The 14,708-nt window shown below is 39.1% G+C and overlaps 1 protein-coding gene and 1 long non-coding RNA gene across 5 annotated transcripts; both read right to left on the bottom strand.

The window, feature by feature from the left end:
* Nucleotides 1–853: 853 nt before the first annotated feature.
* On the bottom strand, nt 854–3,327 carry LOC122307984. Of its 2 annotated transcripts, XR_006241882.1 has the most exons (4): nt 2,709–3,327; nt 2,496–2,584; nt 1,223–2,186; nt 854–1,096 (listed from the first exon to the last, which is right to left on the bottom strand). It is a non-coding gene; the product is annotated as an uncharacterized LOC122307984 (long non-coding RNA). The 2 variants fall into 2 exon arrangements; XR_006241875.1 differs by lacking the exon at nt 2,496–2,584.
* A 6,981-nt stretch (nt 3,328–10,308) lies between these two features.
* On the bottom strand, nt 10,309–14,043 carry LOC122307968 (disease resistance protein At4g27190-like). Of its 3 annotated transcripts, XM_043121112.1 has the most exons (3): nt 12,434–14,043; nt 11,447–12,343; nt 10,309–11,157 (listed from the first exon to the last, which is right to left on the bottom strand). In XM_043121112.1, the coding sequence occupies exons 1-3, from the start codon at nt 13,632–13,634 to the stop codon at nt 10,382–10,384; spliced, it is 2,874 nt and encodes a 957-aa protein (XP_042977046.1). In that variant the 5' UTR covers nt 13,635–14,043; the 3' UTR covers nt 10,309–10,381. The 3 variants fall into 3 exon arrangements, with proteins under 3 accessions (XP_042977046.1, XP_042977039.1, XP_042977055.1); XM_043121105.1 differs by having other exon boundaries at nt 11,447–14,040; XM_043121121.1 differs by having other exon boundaries at nt 10,932–11,149; nt 11,447–13,834.
* Nucleotides 14,044–14,708: the final 665 nt, after the last annotated feature.

The following is a 14,708-nucleotide window of genomic DNA, read 5'->3' as shown; positions in this document are numbered from 1 at the left end:
ATAAGCAAGTATTTTTTGGATGGATAGCTTTTTATTGTAATTATTTTTTGGATGGATAGCTTTTTATTTGTAGTTATTTTTGGATGGTATGAGACTTTTTTATATGTTGAAATATGATGTTGGTATTATAATCTCCAAAAGATTCAGGTTAAACTTTTATAGGATGAACCATAATATGCAGAAAGATTCAGGTTGAACTTCAACTCCCTCAACTTGTTGTAATGGAGGAAAAAGTAATGCAGACTGTGAGAGTACACGGAAAAGTTTGGTTTTTAAAGTTAAGTTGTCGGAGCATTAATATTTGCTTGCAGGTTTAAGCAGCTATCTTTTGGGAATAGAACTGCAGTTGCAGTTAGAGAACGAGTTTCTCGGTTTCATTCCATCTCACTTGGCGTGATATCAGAATTAGGGAAAATTGGGGCATTTCCTGAAGATTTACAAAACCAATCTTTGCATAATTATTTGTCTGATAAGATGGTTTTTCATTTGCAAAGTAACATACTCATCTTCAATTTTCCATCCACTATTTGAAAAAGTAGACATTTGTTTGTTTCCAGTACATGTAAAGCAGTGAGAGGCGCATCAACTGCAATTTCCTCTTTGTTTTGAAATTTCTTCACAGATACCTTACCTTGGTCGGCAAAGCCTAACCTTGTATTTTGCTTGCTTTTTTTTTAACAAGTAAAATTTTTGCTTGCTTCAAGTCATGCAATTTTAATTCTAAAAGATTCTCTCCACTCACTCATGTATCAATTTCAGCCATCGAATCGAAACTACTGATGCTTTTTTTGGCCTTCAAATCGAATTGGGGGTCATGTTTTTGTTTCTAGGAAACATGAAGATTAAGATAACATACACAGAACAACAGGGGAAATACACAATCTGACTAACTTGAAGTACATACACAATCTAACTTGAAGTACATACTATCAATACTAGTCCTAAATCACTTACATACTACCAAATAACATGAAACAACAATGGTAAAAGCCCAATAGATACGGAGTAGTGAGGAGTAGTGTGCGTGAAAGTCTTATTTCAGCTTGCTGCTCAAGAATATTATTATAAGCAGCTGCTCACAACTTAGATCTCAAGCCTGCACAGAGCAATTAAATAGAAATATTCAATCCATAGCAGCATGTAGCCCTATCAATTCATATTTGACTTCACATAAAGACATGGATATAGAAACTCAAAATCTGATCATGAAGATGTGACTTACCTATATAAGCTTGCGACTGGCGTTTCAGAGAGTAGTTTTGGTTTTAAGGTTGCACAGAATGCACAGGTAACTTGAAATCTCCTGTCTCTGCCTCTCTCCTTGCAGTTATGTGCTGTGATTCATATTATAAATTTGCCTCTTTGTGATAATCTTTATGAAGTGGATTTCTACCGAAAAAGAGTAAATCACATATACATGGCAAATGACAAGCTTACCTTAAATTTTGGTTTTAGCGGAAATTTAAAAAAAGAGGGAGGGAGAAGTGGGAAAAAAGGGAAATTTAAAAAGTTGGGAAGGGAAATTAATATCTTGGGTAAGTAGATATTCTGTTTTTACTCTAGGAGGATGAGCCTCTTTTGCAGGTGCTTTTATATTGGTGTGTTGTCACCGAAGCTTCACATTTATTAGATATTTTGACTATTGCTTTTGTTATTTGCAACTCCTACCTTCTGCAGCTACCTTCAACATGCATTAGTCGAGCCATTATCATGGGTTCCATGTTAGAAGCACTGGTAAACAACATGGCAGGAAGTAGATTGGAAAAAGAGCCTCTCCTTGAGAAACTCCTTATTGATAATGAACCACAAACACAAAAGAAAATGTTGGAAACTCCAGGTTTCAAGTAAGTCCAGGCTTCAAGTGCGACAAGCTTCTCTTCATAAACCCACTGTGAGAATCAAAGTGACACAAACACTACTCAAATTGATACTTACACTTAGTGTAAGCATCCAATCAATGAGAGCATATATGGCAATCCAACTAATCAAACTAATCCAACTAATCATTGATCCAAGTATCCAATCATCTAAACAGGACAATCCAACTATGCAAAAAGTGTACTGAAAGTCACCAAGGGATCAAAACTTGCATACCTGCCCCCAAATATCTTACCATAAAGAAATTTGTGTTATGATTTATGAGGACATATTATTATAAGCAGCTGCTCACAACTCAGATCCCAAACCTGCACAGAGCAATTAAATAGAAATATTCAATCCATAGCAGCATGTAGCCCTATCAACTCAACATAATCTCAAGCAATAATTCACGAAGTTGATGCATGTAAACAAAAGAATTAGTCCTTCATTAACTTTTTAATGGAGCTTGTGTCTTTCCTATGTAAAGTTGCATGATTACTGCTCATTATACATATAAGAAGTTAGGGAACCCAAAAGCAAGTCAAGATGCATGCCTCCATTCAAAGCCCTATCAACTCAACATAATCTCAAAATCGTATCAATCAAGCAAAAGACAAATCCTTCTGTGACCCTACCTTACTCACAAGAAGCTGGTATTGACCCACCTACAAGGACTATTTTGGCCACAATCAAAATAATATCCGGTATTGAGACTTTCAATCATCTGTATGAAGGAATTTTTTTTCTTAAAAAAAATAAATTGTAGAACTAATGGTTGTAAAACATTGTTGCAAGACACAAAATATAAAGAAATAAAAAATGGGGAAATAATTGTGAGATGAACATACCACGAAGACACCCATGAATGACCTCTGGGCACCCACGACGACACCCAAGAAGACAGCCACGGGCTAGGTTAGGGATTGGGATAAAGGGGTTAGGGTTAGGGTTAGGATTTCGGAGAAGGGGGAAGGAACAGATCTTGCAAAGAGAGGAAGGGTGAGAAGGAGAAGGTGAAGGATAAAGGGAGAATGAGCAGGGGAGAAGGAAAATGGGAAATGAAATGAGGCTTCGTGGGAGAACATAAGACTTCATAGGGATGGGGCTTTGTGAGGATGGAGAAGATGAAGATCAAAATGAACTTCACTTCGTGGGGATGGAGAAGACGAGATACGGCTTGGGATGGAGAAGACGAGATACGGAATCGTGGAGATGGAGAAGATGAAGACTAAAATGAGTACGGATTTCGAGCTGAAACACAGCGTTGGCTGGCAAAATAGAAACAACGTCGTTTCTATTTTGCCACGTAGGAGGCGTTGCCGCGGGGGTTCCCCACCCCCGTTGCGAGTAGCATTTTTCAAGCTACCCAGCTCCTCCCTCCCTCCCACATTTCCCGTTATTTCCTTGTTTTTTTACAGATTTTTCTCCAGTGTTTATTTTGTTTTTGCTTTGTTTAGGTGCTTGAGAATAAGGCATTTGGTGGTTGCAGTTATGGAGGCTTAAGGGCGACAGGTATCTGTTTGCATGGCTGTTGCACCGTGGCTCAAGTCCACTTCCCCAAAGGCTTCATTTTAAAGACCATCTTGTTGCAGATGGAGACAAAGAAGTAAACGGTGCATGGCTCACCGTTTACTATTTTGACATATTAGGCACCGAAGGCACCGTTCGGTGCTTTTGTTAGGCACCTCCCCACCTCCCTAAAATCATGCAGCAAATTGCTGCATAGTACTGATCTGCTCTCCTATAAATAGGAGAGCTTAAGTATGTGGAGAGTGTAGCAAAGGAGCGCAGAAGAGAGAAAGAAGAGAGGAAGAGAGTGGGTGAACAGAGAGAAAATTTTTCTGTAAAATTTATTTTCATAAGTGAAATTACAGCAGCTGTGGACGTAGGCAATTGCCGAACCACGTTAAATTTCGTCCCTCCTTTATTTAGAATCGTCTCTGTGTCAGAACAGCTCCCAACAACTGGTATCAGAGCACCGGTTCGAGCTGTCTAAAAATTCAAGTTGTTCAAAATCAATTTTTGACAACTCCACGGTGTTCCTCGCGTCGAGACGAATCCGTTGCCGCAAACGGAATCGAAAACGGAGGTCGGACGAGGCTACACGCGCCCCTAGAAGATAGGCGCGTGCATCTGCTGCAACCCACGCGCCCCACGCGCTCCAGAGGTTGAAGACGCGTGCACCACACGCGCTCACGCGCCCCCACGCACGCCAGAGGTTGAAGGCGCGTGAGTGACACGCGCCCTAGAGAGGTTCGGCGCGTGTAACACACGCGCCCACGCTCCCCCACGCGCACAGTACTGTAGGCGCGTGTATCTCACGCGCCACGCGCTTGCCCACGCGCACTGTACAGTGCGTGTATCTCGCGCGCCAGACAGATCAGAACCGTCCGTTTTTTTCAGATCTGTTTTTGGCTAGATCTAAGCCATTCGGAGTCCGATTTCGACGATCAAATAGTGGTTTCCAACTATTTGGATCATTCCGGACTCATCTGTACGGTCGAAAATTTGAGATTCGGCATCAGTACATTGGATCTGAACCATCCACGTGTTGCAGATCATTTTGGACTAGATCACGCCAATTGGAGTTCTATCGCGACGATCAAATAGTGCTGACAAACTATTTGGATCATTTCGGACTCGTTTCCAGCTAATTCGAGTGTTTCGGAAGCAGCGGTGATCTTTGTTTGTTTAAATTTGAACTCATTTGTAAAGTTATGGCTAGAGAAGAAGCTAAAGGTGCTGGTATCGAGAAATTTGACGGTACAGACTTTGGCTACTGGAGAATGCAGATAGAGGATTATCTCTATGGGAAGAAACTACATCTTCCACTCCTAGGAAGAAAGCCAGATGACATGAGCAATGAAGATTGGAGTCTCCTTGATAGACAAGTGTTGGGAGTCATTCGACTAACACTGTCAAGATCAGTTGCACACAATGTGGGAAAGGAAAAGACCACGGCGGATTTGATGAAAGCTCTATCGGACATGTACGAGCAGCCATCAGCCAATAACAAAGTGCATTTGATGTATAAGCTATTCTACTTGAGAATGGCAGAAGGAACTCCAGTTATTCAGCATCTGAATGAGTTCAACACCATCATCAATCAATTAGCTTCAGTGGGGATTGAATTTGATGATGAAGTACGTGCACTGATTGCTCTGGCTCAATTGCCAAAAAGCTGGGAGGCCATGAGAACAGCTATTAGCAATTCTTATGGCAAAACAAAGATGAAGTATCAAGAAATCCGGGACCATATTCTTAGCGAGGAAGTTCGCAGAAGAGATACAGGAGAAGCATCAACTTCCAGTTCTGCCTTAAACCTCGAGACGAGAGGTAAAGGAGCTAGTAGAAGTTCAAATCGGGGCAGATCGAAGTCCCGAAGAGGCAGAAGTAAATCAAGATCCGGAAAACAAGTACAGTGCTGGAATTGTGGTAAGATTGGCCACTACAAAAATAATTGCAAGGAAGCAAAGAAGAAGAATGAGCATGACTCTGTTAATGCCACAACAGAAAAGCTCCGAGATGCCTTACTCCTTTCAGTCGACAACCAAATTGAATCTTGGGTGTTAGATTCAGGAGCCTCGTTCCACACTACAGCACACCGAGAAATCATGCAGAATTATGTCACTGGTGATTTCGGGAAGGTATACTTAGCAGATGGTGAAGCGTTGGAAATCGAAGGCATGGGAGATGTACCAATCAATCTGCCCAATGGAAGTGCATGGTTGCTACAGAAGGTGCGACATGTTCCTAAGCTCATGAGGAACTTGATTTCTGTAGGACAACTTGATGCTGATGGGCATTCGGTACTATTTACCGGTGGCACGTGGAAGATAACAAAAGGAGCTATGGTAGTAGCTCGAGGCACAAAAACAGGTACTTTATACATGACTTCAAGTATTAGAGATACTATTGCAATTGCTGATGCAAATGCCAACCTATGGCATCAAAGGCTTGGTCATATGAGTGAGAAAGGAATGAAAGTACTATTATCCAAGGGGAAGTTACCAAAGTTGGAATCAACTGATTTCAACATGTGTGAAGGTTGCATTTTTGGGAAACAGAAAAAAGTTAGTTTCCTGAAAAATGGTAGAACTCCAAAATCTACAAAGTTGGAGTTGGTGCACACAGATTTGTGGGGGCCATCCCCAGTCGCTTCTCTTGGAGGATCGCGGTACTATGTTTCTTTTATTGATGACTCAAGTAGGAAAGTATGGGTTTATTTTTTGAAAAATAAATCTGACACATTTGATACTTTCAAGAAGTGGAAAGCCATGGTTGAAAATGAAACAGGCTTGAAGTTAAAATGTCTGAGGTCAGACAATGGAGGAGAGTACATCGACGGAGGGTTCAAAGAATTCTGTGCTGCAAATGGGATTAGATTTCAGAAGACTATTCCCAGAACACCGCAGCAGAATGGCGTAGCTGAACGCATGAACAGAACTCTCAACGAACGTGCCAGAAGCATGAGGCTGAATTCAGGATTGCCTGAATGTTTTTGGGCTGATGCAATTAACACTGCAACCTATTTGATTAATCGGGGACCTTCAGTTCCCTTAAAATTCGATCTACCAGAGGAAGTCTGGAGCGGAAAGAAGGTAAATCTTTCCCATTTGAAAGTTTTTGGCTATTTATCATATGTTCACATAGATTCTACTGATCGTAACAAGTTAGAAGCCAAATCTAGAAAATGTTTTTTCATCGGTTATGGTGATGAAGAATTTGGCTATCGATTTTGGGATGATAAAAATCGCAAAATCATTAGAAGTAGAAATGTGATATTTAATGAGCAGATTCTGTACAAAGCTAAGTCACAAGCTGAATCTGAGGAACAGCCAAAGAAACCTGAGGTTGTTGACTTTGATGTTACTTGAGTCAACACTGATCAGAACGAGGATCAAGAAAATGATGATACACAGATCGAAAAACGTACACCACTCACTGCTACTCGAAGATCTTCAAGAACAATTAGGCCACCACAGCGGTTCTCACCATCTCTATACTACATCTTGCTAACAGATAGTGGTGAACCGGAAAGTTATGACGAAGCTCTACGAATTGAAGATTCAATCAAGTGGGAGAAAGCCATGCAATATGAGATGGAGTCACTAATGTCAAATCAGACATGGGAGCTAACTAAGCTTCCAAAAGGCAAGAAGGCTTTGCACAATAAATGGGTGTACAGAATTAAAGAAGAACACAATGGTAGCAAGCGCTACAAAGCCAGAATGGTCGTGAAGGGGTTTTAACAAAAAGAAGGTGTCGACTACACAGACATTTTCTCTCCAGTTGTAAAATTGACAACGATCAGGCTAGTGTTGGCAATTGTGGCTGCAGAGAATCTACATCTTGAGCAGTTAGATGTGAAGACTGCATTCCTTCATGGTGATTTGGAGGAAGACATCTATATGCACCAGCCACAAGGATTCTCAATGAAGGGAAAAGAGAATCTAGTTTGCAAATTGAAGAAGAGCTTGTATGGCCTAAAACAAGCTCCACGACAATGGTACCGGAAGTTTGACAACTTCATGTGCAGTAATGGATTTACAAGACTGCAGGCCGACCATTGTTGCTATATGAAGAACTTTGACAACTCTTATATTATCCTACTGTTATATGTGGATGATATGCTCGTTGCAGGGTCAAGCATCGATGAGATCAATAAACTGAAGAAGCAGTTGTCAAAGCGATTTGAGATGAAGGATTTGGGTGCTGCAAAACAAATCCTTGGTATGAGAATTATTAGAGACAGGTCTAATGATACTCTCAAGCTCTCGCAGGAGGAGTATGTGAAGAAGGTGCTCAAAAGGTTTAACATGGACAAGGCGAAACCAGTGAGCACACCCTTAGCTAGTCACTTTCGACTAACTAAGGATCAGTCGCCAAAGACGGAGGAAGAGCAAGAATGCATGAACAGAATACCCTATGCATCTGCTATTAGTAGTCTTATGTACGCCATGGTCTGTACAAGGCCAGATATTGCACAAGCAGTGGGAGCTGTGAGCAGGTACATGAGTAATCCAGGAAAGCAGCATTGGGAAGCAGTTAAGTGGATTTTGAGATATCTACAAGGCTCTTCAGATACGTCACTATGCTTTACAAAAGCAGGTTTAAAACTACAGGGATATGTAGATGTTGATTTAGCAGGTGACGTTGACAGCAGAAAAAGTACTACTGGATTTGTGTATACGCTGGGTGGTACAGGTGTATCGTGGGCTTCTAAGTTATAGAAGATAGTTGCTCTCTCAACTACAGAAGCTGAATACGTTGCTATAACTGAAGCAGGGAAGGAAATGGTTTGGTTGCAGTCATTCTTGGAGGAATTGGGAAAGAAGAATGAAAAAGGCATTTTGCACAGTGATAGTCAGAGTGCTATTTTTCTTGCAAAGAATCCAGCCTTTCATTCCAGAACAAAACACATACAGTTGCGATACCATTTTATCCGATCTCTTCTCGATAGTGGACAGCTGATACTTGAGAAGATTCGAGGAGCAGAAAACCCAACAGAGATGTTTACAAAAGTAGTTACTGCTGACAAACTGAAGCTGTGTATAGCTTCAGTTGGCCTCCGTACTTAAAGGCATGATTTGAAGTTGCTGTGATAATTGCTATGAAGATATGTAGACTCATTTGTCTCCAAGTGGGAGATTGTTGCAGATGGAGACAAAGAAGTAAACGGTGCATGGCTCACCGTTTACTATTTTGACATATTAGGCACCGAAGGCACCGTTCGGTGCTTTTGTTAGGCACCTCCCCACCTCCCTAAAATCATGCAGCAAATTACTCCATAGTACTGATCTGCTCTCCTATAAATAGGAGAGCTTAAGTATGTGGAGAGTGCAGCAAAGGAGCGCAGAAGAGAGAAAGAAGAGAGGAAGAGAGTGGGTGAACAGAGAGAAAATTTTTCTGTAAAATTTATTTTCATAAGTGAAATTACAGCAGCTGTGGACGTAGGCAATTGCCGAATCACGTTAAATTTCGTCCCTCCTTTATTTAGAATCGTCTCTGTGTCAGAACAGCTCCCAACACATCCCGCCACGAACCAACTATGCTGTGGCTGAGAGCAACAACTCTGCTACTATGAAGCCGAAATGGTGGCTGGGTGGCAGCGTTGATGGAGCTAGAGATCCTCAAAGTGAGTGGCGTGGTCCATCTATGGTGGTGCTCGGCGTGAGTGGTGTTGCAGTGCAACATAGAGAGATGCCTTCTAGTGCTCTGGTTCCACTAAGAAAAACAGAGGTTGCTGGGGTGCAGTCGGGGTTGATGTTTTACGGTAGGAAACTCCTCTTGCTGTTGATGGTGGCAGCTTTTGGAGTTGGAGGTTCTCGGCGTGCAGGGGTGTTGGGCTTGCGTGCTCAACCTATGGTGGTGGATGCGGTTCGCTCATGGCGGGCGACGGTACGCAAATAAATGTAACGAAGCTCAGGCGTAGGAGTGGCAGGAAAAGAAAGAAAAAAGAAAAAAGAAAAAAGAAAGGAAGGGGGCGGCGAAAATGATAGAGATGAAACTAGGGCCTTACCACTTGCAAAGAGGCTCGATTTTTTTTGTTTGGGCGAGGCCCAAGGTGTTTTATTCAGTCTATGTGTTTTTAGTTTTTTTTCTATGTATTGTGTAATTTGTGTGTTTTTTGAGTGATTTTCATGTATTTTCATTTATTTAGTTTGTTATAAGTAGTATTAGGAAATATTGTCTTTAGGACTTAGGGTCTATAAAGTTTGTACTCCACTCCATGAGATGGAGAGTTGTGTGAGTTTTCTTAAACGGTAGTCAAAGACAAAGTTTTTGTTTATTAGACTGTTAGTCTGGAGGCTTTGAATAAGAACCTGTTAACCATAAAGAAATTTGTGTATTGGCGAGTGAGAAAATGTTAGAATTTGGTTTGTACTTTTCAGGTCAGAAGTTGTAATTGTTCATTTTATGAATGAATGAAACAATGTTTCACTATCAATAAATAAATCAATAAATAAAAAGGAACGAGGATATATATATATATATATATATATATATTTTTGTTTTTTTATAAAGCATAGTCGTAAAGATAACACTAAATTAAAAAAATAATAATAATTGTAAAAAGTTTATAAAAGAGTTGTATTCTAACTTCTAAGGGAAAGGTACTGATACGGTTTGGCCCAGGAGAAAGTTTTTTACTTATTAGTCGTTATTTTATAGCATGCATGCAGCTAATATAAGTAGATATTTTTCTCAAAAAACAGAAGAAAAAAGGTGCTCAACCAAATTTAGACATCAAGTTCTCTTAAAGATGCTATTTATTCCATAGTTAATGAATCAATGTATATTAATTTAGTTGCAAATACTATATTATTATTTATTTAAGATCTATAACGTCGTCTATATGTTGAGGTGCATTTTCATTTCTCCTAACTCTAAAAACAAAAGTTAATGTACATAAAAAAGCTAATCATTACATCAAATGCTGGCCACTAGCAAAATACATAAAATTTATCTTATATATATTGCACATCGATAACTCCAACAAAATTGCGTAAAATATTATTTAGTTCTGCTTGCATGCCGCTCCAATGCGTTCCCCCAACTCATTTAATCCCATCTTATTTTTGCTCAATGTCTCAAAAAGATTGCAGTTAATCACCTCAACCTGGTCTATACCCGGCCAAGTCTTTTCGTCACTACAAAGACTCCTTAAGTTGGGAAGGTCATTCAATTCTAATTTCCTTAGGTTTGGAGTAATCGGATCTGGATTAGTCATATTCTGCAATGGAAGATAATTGAAGAGCTCTTCTAAATTGGAACAATTGTGTACCCAGATTACTTCTAGGTTTGGCATTGTGCGAATGGAGTTCCCAAGGGAGAGAAGATATTTCATCTCCCCACAGGAAATCACATCTATTGTTTTCAGTCTTTGAAATCTCAGCCCGAGATGGTTGGCTAGTTCTGAAATGCTTTCAATGCATGTCATTAGTATTAGACAAAGTTCCTCCAAATTGGGTAGTAGGTCATACTCTGCTGCACGTCCTCCAGTTCGAAAACTGCAGTCAGAGTCACAAAACACGAGTTTTTTTAAATATGAAAAGCTGCCAACACTGTTAATGATCAAGTCTTGTAGCATCTTATTCAGTCCTCGACAACTACTTAAGCATAGATAACTTGCTTTACTCAACCAGCACCCGACCTGTCCTCCTGAGAGATAGGTCCCCTCCATAATCACACATCTTTGGGCACCCGAGAGTGGAGATAGAGATGGCACTTGTAAATATTGAGAGTATAGGCTAGAACAATTGATATACTTTGAACGCCTGTACTCCTGAAAAACTGGTGTGAAAAGTAGTTAGTAAATAATAATAAAATGTTTTGAATCAATATATTTTATTAAATTTCGAGAGAGGTAAGAAAATATTGAATAAAAATATTATAAAATTTTAAAAAATTATTCAAATATAAATTTTTAATAGTATTTTTATTTTAAAATTTGAAAACTTTTATAATTTTTTGTATTTTATTTAAAAATTTATAAAAAGATAATAATTAAACAAATTAAAATAAAAAATTTAAAAATAATTTTATTTGAATGATATTTAAAAGTAAGATATCTTGAAAGTACCTAGATGGGAATAGCCCCATTCGATGTCAACTTCGAATGCTTTTAATCTATTTATCCAAGAAATAATTGTATCTTGGGGACTGTAACACAGGATCAATCTGATGGACAAAACTTGTAACCGCTCTAGGCATTGGAGCTCTTCAAAACATGCTTGCTTCTCTTGTACCGCTCCCTTCACTTTCCAAATGTAGCAACTGTTTGACAGGTCCAGAACTTCTAAACTGGACAACTTGGATATCACTCCAGCTTGAACCACTTTCAGTCGGCGAGTCTTGCCTAAGTTTAGATGCCTTAAGTTGCTGAGTTGCTCTAACCCTCTTGGCAATTCTCTAATACCAGTCAAAGAGAGATCAAGCACTTGAAGTCTACTGAGCCTTTCCAGTGGGGGCAATTCTTCGAGATCCTGGCAATTACTCAAAAGAAGAGCACGAATGTTATCCAGTTGAAGAAGAGAATCAGGAAATGATTTGATGCGGGTCCCACTGATATTCAAGAGTCTCAGTGCTCCAAATCCTTCCAAAAATCTCGCAGGAACTCGGTCAAGGCGACGATTACCTTGTAGTAGCAAAGTTGATGCCTCTGAACATTGTATCACAGAGTCATCAGGTAGTCTTTCTAAATCGTTATTCATGAAAGAAACTCTTCTAAGAGAATTTGATAGCTCAGTAGCTGAAATCTCTTTCAAACCATTCCCTGAACGAACGAGGAATTCACTTCCATCCTCGCTGCAGGTTGATGCAATCCATATGCTAACATCACGAACAACGTCATGCATCTTCACAGTGCCCTCCCCGGAACCATCTTCCAACAAACAGGAGTCCTTAAGATTTTCAATCAAAGCAATTCCTCGACTGAAGAAATCCTCATAGTTTTCCCGTTCATCTATTAAACCTTCCACTAGCCAGCACCATACCAGTTCACTTATATTAATTGAGAAGTCCTCAGGAAACAAAGAGCAGTAAAGGAAACAATTTTTCAAGTATCTACCTTCTAATGAGTCGTAACTCCACTTCAAAGGCTTATAGAGCTTCTCCTCAATTCCTGCCGCATAAGGCACTGATCTTCGCAGCTGATTCAAAGCATGGTTCCACAACTCAGGCTTCGTCTTTCCTCTCATAGCAGCTCCCATGGTGACGATGGCCAAAGGCAATCCGTGACACTCTCTACAAATTGCCTCTGCAAGTGGTCTGATATGTTCTGAAGTAACCACATCCCTTGCATACCGACTAAATAGCTGCCAAGCGTCTTCATCCCTCAAAACCATCATTTTAACTTCAACATCAGTAACCATGTCCCTACATACATCCAAAGATCTACATGTCAATATGATCTTACTACCCCTATGTTCTTCAGGCCGTGGGACACCCAATTTGTCCAAATCAATTTTCTCCCAAACATCATCGAGAATGAGAAGAAAACTTTCCTCCTTTAGTCTTTGATAAAGTTGAATAGCCATTCCATCGGCTCCCGAACTTTCTTCCAGATTCAAATGCAGTCTGGAAGCTATTCTCATCTGGACCATTTTTATGTCCAAATTTTTGGACACCGTAACCCATAGTACACAACTAAAACGCAGATTTGAATTATTTTGGAGCTCATTGTTCAAATTTCTCACCAGATAAGTTTTGCCGACTCCTCCCATTCCCCATATACCAATTATCCCGTATTTATCGTCAGACACTAGAGTCATCGTTTTGGCTAAATCTTCTGATATTGATGTTGTTTGATCTTGAATTGAAGATCCAGGAATATGCTCCACTGCTTTGAACTCTGGATGACTAAGAGCCACGGAACTAGCAAGGGAACTTCCCACTTCTAGAAGCCTCTTTACCTCTTTGAGCTGTTTTGCCACTTTCCTGCTCATTCTATACCGCTTTGTACTACAACTTAAGAAACATCGGGAACTCTTTGCTTCTTGAATCTGATCATTCACCTTACGATGCAGATCTTCAACCTCCCCAACCCACAAAATGGCTTGAGCTTTTATTACTTTTCCTTCTCTCTTATCTAATGCCATTTCTTTCGTTGCATCATCTCTAAGAGCCATAAGGAATTTCATCTCCTTTTCCAAAACATGAAGCGGTAGTGGGCCTTTGACAATGTTCTTGATCGTAGAATAGATAGAGCCACAGAGAAGCCGAGTAGTTTCTACGACTGCTCCACTGATAATCGAAGCCACCACTTCCATGACGGAAATTTTGCTTTGAAAAAACTCTCAGCCAAAGAAATACTGATAAGTACACTTTATCGATCTATTAAACATTTTTTAATTTTCAAATAGATCCCATTAACGGGTGGCCCTGGACAACTATCAGTCTAGATCGGGCCTCCCAAAAGATGGCCACTTGCTTGTTGTAGGCCACCCCATGACGGAAATTTTGCTTCGAGAAAACTCAACTAAAGAACTGCCAAAGGACAATTGTTGACTTCACTTTTTCTCGTGGAGAAAACACAGGAATGACATCAGCCTGGAAATTTATTGCTTTCACATGTTCTAAGGGAAGAAATCACCGAAATGGCAACATCGGGGCAATTGTTTGCTGCTTTCATTTCATTTATTTGTAGTGTGCATGCCAGCTTATCTCTAAAGTGACATTTTTATTTTTTAGCTCCTTTAGACTTTAACCAATACTTGGGACCCATAGATTTTCAGATTTTTTAAGATTTTTGTTTTAAACGTCAGTAAAATATAAAATATTTTTAATTTTTAATTTTTAACTTTTTCATCTAATCATTACCTCCTTATCATTATAATTATCTCAAATCTATAAAAAAAATATAAAAAATAATAATAAAACTTTTTTAAATTTCTAAACAAAAATTAAATTTAAATAATATTTTAAAATTATAAAATTTTTATCAACTATTTTCTCTCTCATTTATCAAAATCCAATAAAACATCTTTATTCAAACTATTTCATTATTATTCACAAATAATTTTATTATTATTTACAAATATTCTAAGTGTTCAAAGGAGACTGTAGTCTTCCAGTTCTTTTCCATTTCGCTAAGCGACAATCATATAAAATCAAGTGTAGTGCTACAATCACATAAATATTCTATAAAAATAAATCTACAAATTGACGTAATTTTATATGATACGTTAAATAAAATACTTTACAATAAAAATAGTTAAAATATTTTCTCTAAAATAAAAAAGCATCTTGCTATAAAGTATTTCATCATTTTTCTCCGCGTATTGCTACTTAGCCCCTTATTTAACCACCTCAAAGTTATCCTTAATTCAATTTATTTTTTTGTG

This window comes from Carya illinoinensis, chromosome 1, assembly GCF_018687715.1.
Source record: "Carya illinoinensis cultivar Pawnee chromosome 1, C.illinoinensisPawnee_v1, whole genome shotgun sequence".
Lineage (NCBI taxonomy): Eukaryota > Viridiplantae > Streptophyta > Magnoliopsida > Fagales > Juglandaceae > Carya > Carya illinoinensis.
This window is presented reverse-complemented; position numbering and strand designations above follow the sequence as displayed.

Bases quoted from the DNA above. Each gene is read 5' to 3' on its own strand.
- LOC122307968 (XM_043121105.1), bottom strand. From the start codon at position 13,634: ATGGAAGTGGTGGCTTCGATTATCAGTGGAGCAGTCGTAGAAACTACT. The intron at 11,158-11,446 runs GTACTTTCAAGA...TTTTCACACCAG, and splicing joins ATGGGGCTATTCCCATCTAG to TTTTTCAGGAGTACAGGCGT.